Raw genomic sequence first — 16,192 nt, forward strand, 5'->3', positions numbered from 1 at the left:
AACCACCAGGGCATGGTACAGTACTGGGAACTAGGCAGAATTTCCTAGACAGAATTCTTTTCTAAAAGCTCTAAAGGCTTGCGTGGCATATGTCTGAACTTTGTTCATTATAATTCTTCTTGGCCTTTCAAGCAAATCTATTATCTGCCTTCATATTGGATAATCCCCAAATCAACTCACACATTTACTAAGTGTCTATAGAAAACACAAAGAAATCTAGGACAGCTGTGCCTCTGAGTGGCTTGCATTCTGTGTGAGGATACATATATTCCATCAAGTTAGCCTGAATGCCAGGCGAATGTTATAGTCCAGTGTTCTTTTGAAATTTTTGAGACCATTGAACACAATTTTACTGAAAAAAATAACATTTTGAATGTAAAACACCTATTAACATTTTCTTTAAAAACAGAAAAACTGTCATCTCTCCTTCTCCTAAAGTAATATATACAGCTAAACCAAAATTAATCCAATTAATCTCAAGGGACACAGAAATAAAATTAGGTTTCAGCATTTTCCATTACTGCTGCAGTAAATGGCCATTTATTTTAAAACTTTAAAACACCCCACGAAACACAGATTAAAAAGCACTGATTTCAGACGGTAAATGTTCTGAGAGTTTAAGTTGGATTGATGAAATTTTCCAGACAATCTCTCTGAGGTTATTTTTGTTAAATGACATATTTTGGGATGCCAGTTGCTAGGTAAAACTTGGAGGTTTAGTTGTAATCTGGTTACCACATTATTCTAAGACAAAATGGTAAGGGAGGGTTGTTGCAGGAATTTACCAAATTGTAGCATATGAAGACAGATCTAAAAGAAAATCCTTCCTAACATCAACACCAAAATTTGCATTTCAACATCGCATAAAAGAAATTTTATGTATCAAAACCACTGAGTAGATTTTAAATGGAATTCAATGGCGGTCTTACAAGGCCCTGAATACATACTGCCAAGAAGTTATTCAGAACTTTGTGAAATGTGTGAACACTGGGCTTTGCAGTCTTACGATTGTGCCTTTAAACTTAGAGGATTTGTTGAAATTTTTCCTGCTTTTTGTTCTGAGGAAATAGTTACCTTCACAGTAATATTTTTATTGGTTCCATGGAGTGACCTTAAAATGCCTCCAGCTCCTGGGTTACCGTAAAGGAGGGGAAGTAAATCCAGGGGGAAGTTTGCACATTAAGGTAATATTCCAGGGCCTAATTTGCAAGCACTGAGTACTCACCACTTCGGCTTGATCCTGTCTGATTCTCTGACCCAGGGGTGGGCAAACTACAGCCATGAGCCAAATCTGGCCCAAAGCCTATTTTTATAAATGAAGTTCTATTGGAACACAGCCATACCCATTGCTTACATAAATGGTTTCGACAGATACCAGATGGTCTGCAAAGCCCAGAATATTTACTATCTGGCCATTTACAGAAAAAGTTTATCCACCCCTGCGGCATCTCACCCGCTGCCCTGGCCCTGCTTTTACTTTTTTTTTTTTTTTTTTTTTTTAAGTTTATTATTTATTTATTTTTGGCTGCCTTGGGTCTTTGTTGCTGTGCTCGGGCTTTCTCTAGTTGCGGCGAGCGGGGGCTACTCTTCGTTGCAGTGCGCGGGCTTCTCATTACGGTGGCTTCAGATTGGGAGAAAATATTTGCAATCAACATGTCTAACCAAAGGAGTAGTTTCTAGAACATATTAAAAACTCTCAAAATTCAACAGCAAAAAACCAAACAATCCAGGCAGAAAATGGGCAAAAAAACATGAACAGAAAATTTTCTGAAGAGGATATAAAGCTGGTCGATAAACACATGAAAAGATGTTCATCATTATTAGCCACTAGCGAAATGCAGAACTGAAACCTCGGTGAGATATCACTACACACCTATCAGAATGGATAAAATTTAAAAATAGTGACAACACTTAATACTGGCAAGGATGAGAAGAAACTGAATCATTCATACATCACTGGTGAGACTGAGAAATTGTAGAAGCACTCTAGAAAAGACCTTGCAAGTTTATTATAAAACTAAACATGCAATTACCATAAGACCCAGCAATTGCAATCTTGGGCATTTATGCCAAAGAAATGAAAATTATGTTCATGCAAAAACCTGTTCAGGCATGTTCATAGTAGCTTTATTTGTAATAGCCTGAACCTGGAAGCAACCCAGATGTTCTTCAGTGGGTGAGTGGTTAAATAAACTATGGTACATCCATTCCATAGAGTACTACTCAGTGATAAAAAGGAACAAGCTATTGATACACACAACAACTTGGATGAATCTCAAGGGAATCATGGTGAGTAGAAAAAAAATAAAGCCTATCTCAACAGATTACATACTATAATTCCATTTATATAACATCCTTGAACTGACAGAGTTATTGAGATGGAGGACAGATTAATGGTTGCCAGGGGCTAGGGAGTTCAAGGGAGAGGGGAAGGGAGTGTGGTTATAAGAGGTCATTATAAGGGGTCCTTGTGGTGATGGACCTATTCCATGTCTTGCCTGGAGGTCGATACACAAACCTACACATGTGATAAAACTGCATAAATACAAATAAATCAATGAGTAACACGGGAGAAATCTGAATAATATCACTGGATCATATCAATGTCAAAAAAATGGTTGTACCAATTTACATTCCCACCAGCATTATATGAGGCTTCCAATTTCTCCACATCCTCACCAGCTTATTATTGTCAGTCTTTTTTATTATAGCTATTCTAATGATGTGTAGCGGTAGCTCATTGTGGCTTTAATGTACTTTTTCCTTAATGATGAACGATACTGAGCATTTTTCATTTTCATGTACTTAGCTATTTGTATTTCTACTTTGGTGAAATGTCTATTTAAATCTTTTACTCTTTTTAATTATGTTATTTCTCTTTATATTTTTTAATTGTAGGAGTTCTTTACATATTCTGGACGGAAATCCTTCAACAGATATATGATTTGCAAATATTTTTCCCACTCCGTAGCTTTTCTTTTCATTTTCTAAATGCTGTCTTTTGAAGAGCAAAATTTTAAAATTTTGATGAAATCCAATTTATCAAATTTTTTTCTTTTATGGACATGTTTCTGTGTCATATCTATGAAATCTTTACCTAAGCCAAAATCACAAAAAATTCTCTTATGTTTTTTTAACAGTTTTATAATTTTAGCCATTACATTTAGATCTATGATCACAATTAATTTTTGTGTAGTATATGAGGTAAACTTCTAAGTTCACTTTTTTGCATACACATATCCAATTGTCCCAACACCATTTACTGAAAAGACTATCGTCTCCTCAAAGAACTGCCTTGGCACCTTTGTTAAAACTTAATTGATGATAAATGTAAGGGTTTATTTCTGTCTTTTCTTTTCTAGTCCAATGACTTATGTGTCTATTGTTATGTCAATACCATCCTGCCTTGATTACTGTAGTTTATAGTAAGTTTTTAAACAGCTACTATAAGTCCTACTTTGTTGGATTTTTTTTTTTCAAAAAATTTTTGGCTATTCTGGGTCCTTTACATTTCTATATAAATTTTAAGATCAACTTGCTAATTTCCTTGAATTTACCTAGGAATTGTATTGACTCTTTGGATGAACTTAGAGAAAATTGCCATCTTAACAATGCTCATCCTTCCAATGCAAAAACATTTATTTAGGTCTTTGATTTCTCCAGTATTTGGTAGCTTTCAGCAAACATGTCTTATACTTCTTTAGTTAAATTTATTCCTAAGTATTTTATTCTTTTTTTGATGCTATTTTGAATGGAATTGTCTCAATTTCATTTTTCATTTCTAGTATATACAAATGCAACCAATGTTTGTATATTGCTGTGGTAGCCTATGACCTTGCTGAAGTCCTCACCATTATACTTGCAGCATCAACTTTTTTCCACAGCTAGTGTGTGATGGCGAAGAATGCAGTGACTCTTAGAACAGTTTGCACCAATAATGCAAATGTCAACCAGTAGAAAAGGCAGTCATCTCAGCGTTATCTTGACCTTGCAGGTCCTATGAAAGGTTCTCCTGAACTGTGAAAAGGGATCTCCAGGGGTCCTCAGGCAACACTTAGAGAACCACTGATCTAGATGGTCCCTAAGCACCTGTCCAAAGTCTAAAATGCTGTAATTTTTCATATCTAAGATAAATGTTGTTTACCAAACTTGTCTTAATAACATTTGCTTAAGTCACTGATTTTCATGGCAGTCAATATTCCTTAGACAATTGCTGCATGTAAAACAATGTACCAGGTGTTCTGAGAGAGATGAAAAGGAAATAGAACATTGGCCCTAATCTCAAGGAAATGGTACAAGTCTCTCTCAGTACTCAAGTGTCTAGGAAAGGAAGCCCAGCTAATTAGTAGGCTAATTACATTAGCCCCCAAATTTGTATGTTTTCTGTTCTAGGTAGCACTAAAAATAAACAAAATACTTATAATGGAGATACAGTATGTGTCGAATATCAAGACTGAGAAGTAAAACTCGGTTAAAATCTGTTATTCTTGACTTATACAATTCAATGTTATCTCATTTCCAAATGACTGGAAATAAGACAAAGTAGGATCAAACTCATTTTCAAATCTTTTAATTCTTAATTTTACACTATGATTTATAACAGACCCTTGACTGGAAGCTTAAAATAGCCACTTACCTACTGTTTTCTCCTGCATTTTACTTATAGTCCGGGTTTACAGTATGGTGCTTATAGCTCACTGGGCAAATTTTCCGTATATCTTAGCTTCTCCCTGGAGAGGAATAAAATACTGTTCATACATTCGAGGTAAATAACTAGTCTCAAGACTTCACCTGTGAGATTCCACAGGTACCGACATCCTTCATCCTACTGGGTAGAAAAAAGAAAGGCAAAAAGGACTAAAATACTCATAGTTGGGAAGAATAAAAGAGAAATTGGGAAGACAAAATTATTCATATAAAATGAAGGGAGGGATTGAGGTTAAGCGAGTTTAGGGATAAATGGAGTTGCTAATAGTTTCAGTGAAACCAGCTGCAGACTGGAGTTCTGATATGAAAAAAAAAAAAATCGTGCAATTTAAGAGCTGGCAGAGAATTTAGAGATAAGAAATGTTGGGCCAGAACGAGATTATATGGCAGAGGAGGAAGGCAAAGCCCAAAGATTTCTGACAGGGCTAGAGCTGGAAGCCAGAATTTCTAACTTCCCTGCAGTATATTACATCCTTCCCTCTTCTGAAACTTTAGTGGGTGAACTGTTTACATGCACGTCATTCTTATGTGAAGCATCATTACATGACTGGTAACTCAGCCATCTTGAGCAGGTCTTCCTAATTCACTTTATACCTCAGCTATTGCAAATTGTCTTATTTCCTAATGAATTTGTTATTAAATATTCAAAATCACCTCAACCTTATTTACTGTAACACATCAGCTTCAGCATCAATAGTGTTCTTTTTTCCCCAAAAGACACATATGGTATCATTTTCTTCATGCCGCATACCGTATCTTAGTTGGGTCATCGTTTCCATCAACACAGGATAATTGTGACCACATGACATACTTTACAATGAAGAACTAACCTCAGTTCTTAAGAGTTCACACATTACATCATTATATAGGCAGCATGCTTTCAAATATGCCGTTGGCTTTTGCTTTTTTCTACTTATTACCACCTTCCTGATAAGTTCTTTGGGGCTACTACCTAAATCTACATGTGGAAATCATTACCAGTTTGTTTTTTGTTTTGTTTTGTTCTGCTTGTTTTCGCCTGCATGTTTCTTTTAAATAAGCACTAGCATGTACTACCATAGAGAGTGCTGATTAAAATAAACAGTAACGTTTTTTCAATAGGTTTTGGGTCTTATTGTGTGTCCAGGTCAGAGCACTTATTTTCTATAATTAACTGTCTTTTCTCCATCCAGGAAAAGCCGGGTTCATTCTTTCCAGTGTAACTCTTCTCTCCATTATGAATTAAATCCTAAAATACTGACACACACATTTGGCACTAACCTATACAATTTTGATACTGAGTGCTTCTAACTTTTTTTTTGAAAAACAATTAATTCTTCTCCATCCAATGATCCTTTGGTTTTAGGCATACCAAAAAAGTAGAAGTCATAAATCCCTTGATTCTAGATTGGCATCCTTACAGCAGCTTTATCAGAGATATTTCTTTTCATTCCCAGCCTTCAGGTGACTGAGATTCTTGGGGATAATAAGCCCATATCTTGGGTGAACCATCTTTCCTCTAATGAAATAACCTTCCTGGGTTTGGAACTTGGTTTTAGAAAGTATTTTTTCAGGACTTCCCTGGTGGTGCAGAGGTTAAGAATCTGCCTGCCAATGCAGGGAACACGGATTCAAGCCCTGGTCCGGGAAGATCCCACATGCCGCGGAGCAACTAAGCCCGTGCGCCACAACTACTGAGCCTACATGCCACAACTACTGAGCCTGTGCTCTAGAGCCGGCGAGCCACAGCTACTGAGCCCGCTCGCCTAGAGCCCGTGCTCCGCAACAAGAGAAGCCACTGCAATGAGAAGCTTGCACACCACAACAAAGAGGAGCCCCCGCTCGCCACAACTAAAGAAAGCCCATGCGCAGCAACAAAGACCCAACGCAGCCAAAAATAAATAATAAATAAATTTTTAAAAAATTAAAAGTATTTTTCCCCTTTTTTTTTTTCTCTCCTTCACCTGGTTGTTATTAACATCTATGTATTTCAGATTCTAAAAAGTTAAGACCTCAGCCAACACCGAAACACTGAATATTCAATGGTGAAATAGATGAATAGTGGGTAGTAGCAACAACCTCAAGTTTTCTAATCTAAGTGCAGAGTAGCTGGAGCAGTTCCTCAAAACCCATCTCTTACAGGAACTAACATTCACAGCCTGAGATGGGTCAGGCCCTGTTCTAAGGGCTTTGCCTGGATTAATTCATTTCACACTCCCGTCAACCATATGGCATAGTTTTCATCTCCAGTTTTCATTGAGGCACAGTTCACTCGCGTAAGTCATGTAGGGTACAAGGCCTCCGGGTTCCGGAGCCTTCTTTGGCTGAGTTCCCACAGAATGTTGCTTGCAGCTCCTTTAGGGACTGTCACACCTGTTCATCTTCTGGGTAGTCATTTCCTTGTGAATGGGGCCCTTTGTACCTGTGGGGTCTGCCACCCCCCTGTACCTGGTAACCTGGCTGACCGTCCTTCACAATCTCACTGGAAAAAACAGACAGAAAGTAGAGACTGATAACCACAGGCCGTGCAAATAGCTCACACTTCCAGATACTTACTTCTGCTAACTGCTTTCTATGGATTGTCTCTTCTGTTACACACAGTAACCCTGTGAGGTAGCTGCCATCACCATTTCCATTTTCTAGAGGAGGAAACTGAGAAGCAGCGAGGATAACCAACATGCCAAGGTCACACGGTGTGAAACATAGCAGAGCTGGGATTCAGTCCAACCCAGGAAGTCGAGCTTCAGGGCCCACGCTCTTTGCTACACCAAGCCACTTGCCTTCATCAAAAGGAGTGCTTCTCCATCCCCCCAGGTCACGGAGGGCACCCAGAGTCGAGAACATCTGTGGAGTGTCTGCTCTGCTCTAAGGACGTCATGCTTTCCAAATTCTTGGGCTGGTCGGGAGGCAGGAGGAACCTGTCAAAGGAAAAAGTGTATGGCTAGGGTGGAAGCCACGGGTTTTGTTCTATTTATTTGATTTGATTTCTGTGAAAACTCTGCCTCAATCCGGAAGCAATTAAAGCATAAGGGAAAGGCAAAATTCATTCTCAGTCACGCAAAGTGATTTATTTTATTGTAACCAATTTGAGATTTGCAACAGCCAGAAAACATGTTCTCATGGAAGGCCTGTCCTGGGCACCGCAGGCTTTATTACCATCCCAGTCTGTACTGTTGGGAGATGTAGAACATCTTTACTGGTGATTCGACTATGTACCAACTTCTACATTCCAGCCCCTGCCCCAGAAAGAAAGAAAACCTCAGAACCCCACTTTCTGAAGACTGGTACCTGGTCCGTCATGTCCAGCTTCAAGTGACCCAACAATAATCCACGTTGAGGGGAAGAGAACATGTTATTTACTTTGAGGGTTCCAGCTATTACAGACTATGTTCATAAATCCCTTATTCCTTCCTGAGATGGGTGGGGTGGGATGAAGGGAAGGAGAAGAAGCCCTCATCCTCACCGGATGGGCTAGAAAGAAAATTAGCACAAAGAAAAATGCACCGCTGGTTCTACTTATCGCATTATGAAGATGCCATGACAATAACAAAGATAATATCCAAGTAATGGCATTAGCATCTGGAATGGATAAAAAGAGGGGGTAAATTCATTTATATTATCCTTTTCTTCATGGTCATGAATAATTGGTACATTTCAGTTTATAATTACAAACTATAGCAGTTCAAAATAACTAACGTCTGTGCAGTGTACGCTCAGCTTGTGGATTCTCTCGTAAGCATTGTCCCATTTGAGCCTCCCAGCTGGTCATCATACCGTTGTGGCAGGTATGAGAGCCACCCCATTTAACAAATACAGGAATGAGACATAACAATGGGTAAGTGGCTTACCCCAGGTCACTGTTGCTAACAGATAAATCTTGTATTTGAACCTAAGTCTTACGAAATGACAATCTAAGTTGATTTTAAGGAAAGAACAGCCTTATTTCATAATGCCAAGCTGGTGAGGCCTGGGACATTAGGCCTGGGACATGAGAGTCATGCACACCAGTTAGGGCACCTGCCTTTCTGTACTGATGGCTTTAGGCACTATCAGCATGAGAGGCATGCAAGCTACGTGGCCCCAAGCCATTATGATTTTTTAGTCATGTCTACATTATATTCTATTTTCTGCTCATCCTGCACTATCTGGCTGTCAACTAGCCATCATTTTTTTACTGATCATGGCATCTCTAGAGCAGAGGTTCTCAAAGCAGAGGTTGGTGGACTAGCAGCATCCGCATCACCTGGGAACTCATTCGAAGTGCAAAGCCACGGGCTTCCCTGGTGGCGCAGTGGTTAAGACTCTGCCTGCAGATGCAGGGGACACGGGTTCAAGCCCTGGTCCGGGAAGATCCCACATGCCGCGGAGCCACTAAGCCCGTGTGCCACAACTACTGGGCCTGCCCTCTAGAACCCACGAGACACAACTACTGAGCCCACGAGCCACAACTACTGAAGCCCGCGTGCCTAGAGCCAGTGCTCCGCAACAAGAGAAGACACCGCGATGAGAAGCCCGCGCACTGCAACGAAGAGTAGCCGCCGCGTGTAGCAGTGAAGACCCAACGCAGTCAAAGAAAAAAAAAAAACAAGTGCAAAGTCTCAGGCCCCACCTCAGACCTACTGAATCAGGAACTCGGTGGGGCGGGGGCGGGGGCGGGGGGCGGGGGGCGTGGAGCAGTGTGGTTTAATAGGCCCTCCAGATGATGCTGGACCTGCTGAAGCTTGAAAACAAGTGTGCTAAAGCAGTGATTCTCAACCTTGGCTGTACACTGGAATCACCTGGAAGCTTTAAAAACTTCCGGGCTTGTGTCCCAACTCCAGAGATCCTGATTTAATTGGCCTAGGACAGGTTTGTTGTTGTTGTTGTTTTGGGGGTTTTTTGCGGTACGCGGGCCTCTCACTGTTGTGGCCTCTCCCGTTGTGGAGCACAGGCTCCAGACGCGCAGGCTCAGCGGCCATGGCTCACAGGCGCAGCCGCTCCGCGGCATGTGGGATCTTCCCGGACCGGGGCACGAACCCGTGTCCCCTGCATCGGCAGGCGGACTGTCAACCACTGCGCCACCAGGGAAGCCCTAGGACAGGGTTTTTAACCTCAGCGCTACTGACATTTTGGGCTAGATAACTGTTCATTAGAGGGCCTGGCCTGTGCATTGCAAGATATTTAACAGCATCCCTGGCCTCTACCTACCAGATGTTAGTAGCCTCCCAACAATTTGTAATAACGAAAAATGTCTCCAGACGTTGCCAAATGTTCCCTGGGAGACAAAGCACCCCACAATGAAGAGCAGTCATCTAGGGGCATGGCCTGGGCATTGGTATTTTTAAAAGCTCCCTCAATCATTCTAATGTACAGCCAAGGCTGAGAACCATTACTCAGGCGGGTTCGTATTAATGAGTAGCTTTGGATGTGCAATGCACAAATAACAGAACCACTTAAAAAGAACAGTAAAAATGGGTGTAAAGTAAAAACAAATCAACCTGCGGGGAAGACTCAGACCGTTCACCCGTAAGTCAAGGACGTGAACTTCAGGGCATACATTTCACAGCAACCATTTGGCGCCTTACATTTTTGCTTACTTTCTGGTGGTCAGGTATGTTCCAGAAAGCTGACATAAGCAGGTACGTTGTACATACCATCAATAAAAGATCACAACTAAGTAGAAATTGCTTTATACCAAATATAGTAGTGGCCAGACATCCTGCTTTTGAATCTAGTCATTCTAAAAACAGGGTGCCTATTGGTGGATCATGTGGTAGAAGTCCTTAGGTAAATCTGTTTCGACAGGTTAAAAAACGCAGCCTATCAATTTTATGTTGATTTTTCCACAATCCGAATCAGCCACACAAATACAGAATTTCTCCATTCATTTGTGCCATTTAGTAGTGCTTTCGTTTTCAGGTGGAGATCAGGACTTTAATTATGTTTCAGCTGCAGAAAATTCCCCTAAGAAAAGTCCTAAAGCAAAATCCATGCTCAGCAGATGACCCTCTGCTGCCTAGGTTGCCCTGTGCTGTTCCTCTGTGGTCCACTTGAGAACCCGATTGGACCATAGGACGGGCGTCATCTTCAGGTGCCTGCTCTGTGGCTCTTATCAAGCTGGACGGTCTCAGCACAAAGGGAGGGCTCTCCAAGCAAGTGTTTGGCAACCCCTCTTTACCGTGGACTTTTCAACAGAACGGTACTCTCCCACCTCCTCCAACAACTAGTTGAACGGTACATTGTTTGTTTCAACATAAAGAGTGGAAATACTACTTTCAGATACTTTTAAATGACTTTTAAATAGAAAGTAAATTATAAGATGAATGTGTTTTCTGTGGAAAATTGGTGCTATCGAATTTCAAAATGTGAAAATATTTCCCTGAATTAGTGAGTTGAAATCATTAATTTGTTCAACACCTACTACATACGAGGTACTGTGTGATGCCCTTGGCAGTTATAAATATGAGGGTTACATAAAAGCACAGATCCTCTCATGGCAAAAATCAGCTATGACTGCTCCAAGGTGCCAGATTTACCCTTGAACCAATCCGACTTGTTAGTTTGTCAGAATGGTTTGGTTTTTCTTTCATTGAATTGATATTAGCTTGTTAACAATAATGAATTCAACTAGTTCTTCTACCATGGTCTCTTTATGCTAAGCAGTTCTTTATCTTTTCCTATCCTAGTCTAAGTGGTTTTCCTCAACGTGCTTTTAAAAAATCAAAACATTTTAATTAGGCAATAGAACTGCTTCCCAGAAGTCTGCTCTAGGAAACAAAATCATAAAAGACTGCTGGAAGGTATTATTTCCATAATGTTTTGACTTTAAAAAAAAAAAACAGGATTTATGTACATAGGGAGTTTTCCAGAAGAAAACACAATTTATAATTAACAGTGGTTGCCTTTGGGCAGGGAATTAAGGGGTCTTGAATAGAAGGGAGACTTAACTTTTCATTATACAAGTTTTTATACAGCTTAACGTTTACCATTTTAAATATTCTATTTTCCATTTTAAACGCTAGTAAATAACAGAAAGGATACATTTCCCATAGTCCTTCATAAGCTCCAAAATGCCTCTTCTAAATAAGAGAAAAATAGGTGAGCTATACTCTATGTCTCTTTGATGTCTTCCTTTTGTATATGTTTTCTTGCTAAGACAGAGTGGGCTGAAAGGAGTCTTTGAATCTAAGATTACTCCAATACTGGTTCCATTAAAGAGGTTAACAAGCAGGTCCTACTTGAGATTGGGTAGTTAAGCAGGGCCTCTTTGAGGAAGCCAGCTTTAACCAGAAAGAGAAGTTGCCTGCAGGTAGGACCCTAATTTCCTGCTGGCAGCATGCGAACAGTTACTATCCATATATCCCTTGAGAATGAAGTGGATATACGTCAGAGATGTCTACACTGTGATTGTACCTAAAATTTTTTTCCAATGATTTCTTTCATTCTCCTTTGTCAGTAATTCCCAGGAAGAATCAATGCTGGCAAAGAAGAAAAAAAAAAAAAGAACAACAAAAATAACCAAACACCTATTTGTGTCCAAGAAAGACAATTCTGTGATCTATTTGGTGCTCACCAACTCCATGATATCTTTCTCTTGGGTGCTTCCTTTATACCTAATCCTAATTAAAAGTTTAAGCAAGCATGAAAAAAAAATATTTCAATTGAGATTGGAAGGGCCTGAAACAATACATGCTCTGTTGTGGGTTCTCCCAGATCATTTTTCTTAGCACTTGTTACTTAGACCTGCACAGGATTTCAGAGTCTCCCCTGTTAAGCCAGAAACATTCTTTTCTTTTCCCTCATTGTTGGATGTGTGAATTGGGAAATCCATCCACGTAGATTTCAGGATCGTCTGTCTCTGGGAATGAACCAACCATAACAATTCAACTGTTCCAAAACTTATAACAATCCTTACCCATTTTAATTACATCTCTCTAGTCTTTAGTGGAGAATTACAGTTCTGGGACAAAATACTAAACTCCCACTGTGTAAAAAGTAATTTTCAGGTTTTCTTTTTAGGGGGTGATTCATCTCAGAAATAATGTTTTATGTGTTTACTTGCATCAGGCATTCATAACTAGCAATCAGCAATGGTATAATTATTTTTTAGCTTCGTGAGAACTGTCAGAGTTTAGGGCAGTATTTCTGTGAAGAACCTACTGCTTGTCTTTGGACAAAGGTATTTATGGAAATTCTGAGAAGACACCAACCAAGACCAGTTAGAGTGAGAGGAAGAAGAGACCAGCAGTAGGGCTGGATTGAAGGAAAAGGTCTTTTAGAAAACTACTCAGAAGAAGGGAAATATGTTTGAAAACCAAAAAGAGAGAACATCAGAAATTAAATCAAACAGGATCTTAGCCATAAAAAATAGAATTATAGATAGCCCTATGTTACTAAACTCACAAAATGCATTAGTTCTGATTTTGTATTTCTCGGGTAATAGTTTCCTATCCTCTTTCCATGGACTTATATGAATGGCCACGCCAACCATGAAATTAAACCTACTCTTTTAGAAATAGTAGAACGAAATTGGAAGGTCAACTTAGAGTTACTATGGCGATAGGTACTCTGCAAAAAAAAGAAGTTTGTCAAGTTAGTACAGTATTATCTCCTATTGAGTGGAGTACATTTAAATTCTGAGTCACTAAGCAAACATAAGAAAGGACATCAATACCATTTTTACTCGTGAAAAGGCATCATAGATATTCAGCAGAGGCTTCCTCCTTTTAGGTAGCTGAGCTATTATTTAAGGCCATGCTTCTAGTACGATACCTAATTAGATATCTCTAATTAGATATCAGCAATTCACAGAGGATTTATGTTCCTGCTACTCACCACAGCCACTAGAGGGTCATCACCCTCTCCCTGGAGCAAAAATTTCAAATTGTCAACATGGAAGAATAGATGTCCCTGCGAATGCTACAAACGGGTCACAGTAACCACATTTTCTTGTATGATAGAGGAAAATCTGAGCCTAAATAAAGATAGGCCACTGGTGTCACACCTGCTGAAGCAGGGCAGCAAGTTAAGCATGGAGGAAAAGGTGAGTTTCAAGTGGCTTTAGCTGTTAACCAGCTGGCAAGGCCAGTGCATTCTAAACCACTTCACTTTCCCAGTATTCTCCAGAACATCTTATTCAGAGCTTTGGCTGCTTCTCAGGAGATAATATAATCTCCCAATGCCACTAGCTGAAAATGATTCATTTCACTCATGATTTAGTAAGACTTGATCAGAGATGACTGCCCGCTTCTCAGTTAAGCCGTCATCCAAACCCCCAAATTTTGCTCCTCTTTGAAAATCAGGCGGCACGACTACTTCCTATAAGATCAAAGTCTCATCTCTTGTTATGATATTTACCACTCTTCACATTGTTCAGGATTTTAAAAATTGCTGAGGCTTTAAAATATGGAAAAAAAAAGATGATCATAGTCTATTGCTACCACACTAACTGAAAAGCATAGTGAACGATACAATTTAGAAGTTTGGAAGCCTAATTAGAAATATAAGTGTCCGCGTATCCTATGCTGGCTCTGCCATTTCTTACCATGCTCTTTCCTTTTTTCAGCTGCTGGCTGGGCGCTGGCCTTTTGATCACAATGACTTTGGCGTATTTCTCTGCAAGTTGTTCCCCTTTTTGCAGAAGTCCTCAGTGGGGATCACCGTCCTCAATCTCTGCGCTCTCAGCGTTGACAGGTAACGTGGTTCTTTCCCTTTACTCTGTTGTTGGGTTGAGAAAAGCAGTTTTGTCAGAAAGAAGAGAACTCGAGGAGCCTTGAGAATTGGTGTTCAAGACAGTTGTTCATTAGTTCCCAGCAATGAAAATACTAGCGATCTTGCTCTACTGTTTAGAATTGCTTTCCACAGTTGTTGATTACCAGCCATCTTTGGTTCAGGCAACTTGTACCGAGAGCATTTCACCAACTATATCCATTTGACATCCTTATGGCAACGAAGGAAAAAGGAACATGTTAGATGGAATGAATGTTGGAAAAGGAAATTCTAGGACATCCACATTCTGTATTTTCAATGGTAGATTTCTCATTAGAAAAAAGAAGATACTGTTCAATTGTGTTTCTAATGCTTGATTAGTTGAACTGAGTGGTGAGTACTCAGAATTATGTTCTAATCTATGCTTTTCTGAATACCTGAAATGCTTCCTAATTTTTAAAAAGAGGACAACAGAAGCACCCCTTGATCCAACTCTGAAAAAAACCATCAAGTATCTCAGAGTCTTTCCAGAATTCTTCTCAAACATGGATGTCAAGGCGTCAAGAAAGAAGTCCTTCTGAATTCCATGAACTTCTAGAAGGTATTTTCTATACCTTCTAATTTTCATAGCAGGAATTATAAAAAATGAAGTTAGGAACTCTATAACACGTTTTGTGGTGCTTTTCTATATTGAAAATAATCCTTTGCAAATGCTGTTTAATGTCTTATTTAGGTGGTTTACCTACAATTTAGAAGAGGTTTTCATTTTTCCTTTCACACTCTGACAATCACTTTATCAGAGCACCTAAGTCCCATCAAAATAGAAATAAAAGTCCCACTTTCTTAAAGAACATTTTAGTGTTTACAGATATTCATTATTTATCATTAACAATTAATTTTCAGGACCAAAAGTGTTACTGTTAAAACATAAAAATACTCATTCCATTGGTAGTAGAAAATTATAATGGTATCCTTGTTATAAATTTATGGTTATAATAATTGTGAAACACTAAACAAAATGTTTAGTAGTGTTATTAAAAATAAATTTATTGCTGAAATTAAAACCAAAAAATTCCATTAGTAGTTTAAATTGCAGTAATGCTATTGACAAAAATGCTACCACTGCAGTGGTAAACACAAAGATCAGAAATAATTTCATTACCTATTAGTAGGATTCACAGTGATTTCCAGGAAAACCTGAGGTCTACATAGGTTTCTTCTGCATCATATCAGATGTTAAGGGCTGCTGCATAAAAATATTTACATACAATAGATGGCCACTGTATCACTTTCACTTGACAGATAATAGATTATGCTACTGTGACCATGTCCTAAAAAATTGAGCAAGCATTTATAATCTGGACTTTATTCACTAATGAATTCTCATTCTGTTGTTCCCACTCCTAGCACCCCAATAATATCATTTTGTCTTGTAACTAAAGTATTGTATTATCTAAAAATTAAAGTCATTAAATTATATCTATTACATTACTAATACATGAAAAATTTTTCCTACCTGTATTTATCGAGTTGTATATTTAGAGATGTAGCTAGGTATTTTCATTATAATATCCAATTAAAATTTTAAATTATAATATAACTCTAAAACCCATATGGGGAAAAGAAATAAGAAAATGATCATGACAATTTTTAAAAGAATTACGTTTCCTATACACATATTCTTCCTATATGATATTCTTAAATGTTATAAAGCTACAGTTTTGAAACAATGTGGTACACACACATAAACACATTGACAAATCAATGGGAAAAACAGAAACAGGTGTCAGAGTGTACAAGAACATATTATAGGCTGAAA

The 16,192-nt window shown here is 38.9% G+C and overlaps 1 protein-coding gene and 1 long non-coding RNA gene across 3 annotated transcripts in view; one reads left to right on the plus strand and one right to left on the minus strand.

Annotated features, from left to right (window-relative positions):
- The window catches only part of EDNRA (endothelin receptor type A), a gene marked incomplete at both ends in the record, with an annotated part of 54,223 nt that overhangs the window by 14,122 nt on the left and 23,909 nt on the right, over nucleotides 1-16,192 (plus strand). Inside the window, one exon of one of the 2 annotated variants that reach the window (XM_082653524.1) lies at nucleotides 14,231-14,358. The exons of the other annotated variant lie outside the window; for it this stretch is intronic. Coding sequence (XP_082509650.1) covers nucleotides 14,231-14,358 — 128 coding nt within the window. The remainder of the gene's footprint in view (nucleotides 1-14,230; nucleotides 14,359-16,192) is intronic. 2 annotated transcript variants of the gene reach the window in all.
- On the minus strand, nucleotides 1,166-14,322 carry LOC309821949. Its single transcript, XR_014296666.1, has 3 exons — nucleotides 14,210-14,322; nucleotides 4,637-4,730; nucleotides 1,166-1,621 (listed from the first exon to the last, which is right to left on the minus strand). It is a non-coding gene; the product is annotated as an uncharacterized lncRNA (long non-coding RNA).

The sequence above is a fragment of the Grampus griseus genome (genome assembly GCF_964374135.1).
Source record: "Grampus griseus genome assembly, chromosome: 4".
NCBI lineage: Eukaryota > Metazoa > Chordata > Mammalia > Artiodactyla > Delphinidae > Grampus > Grampus griseus.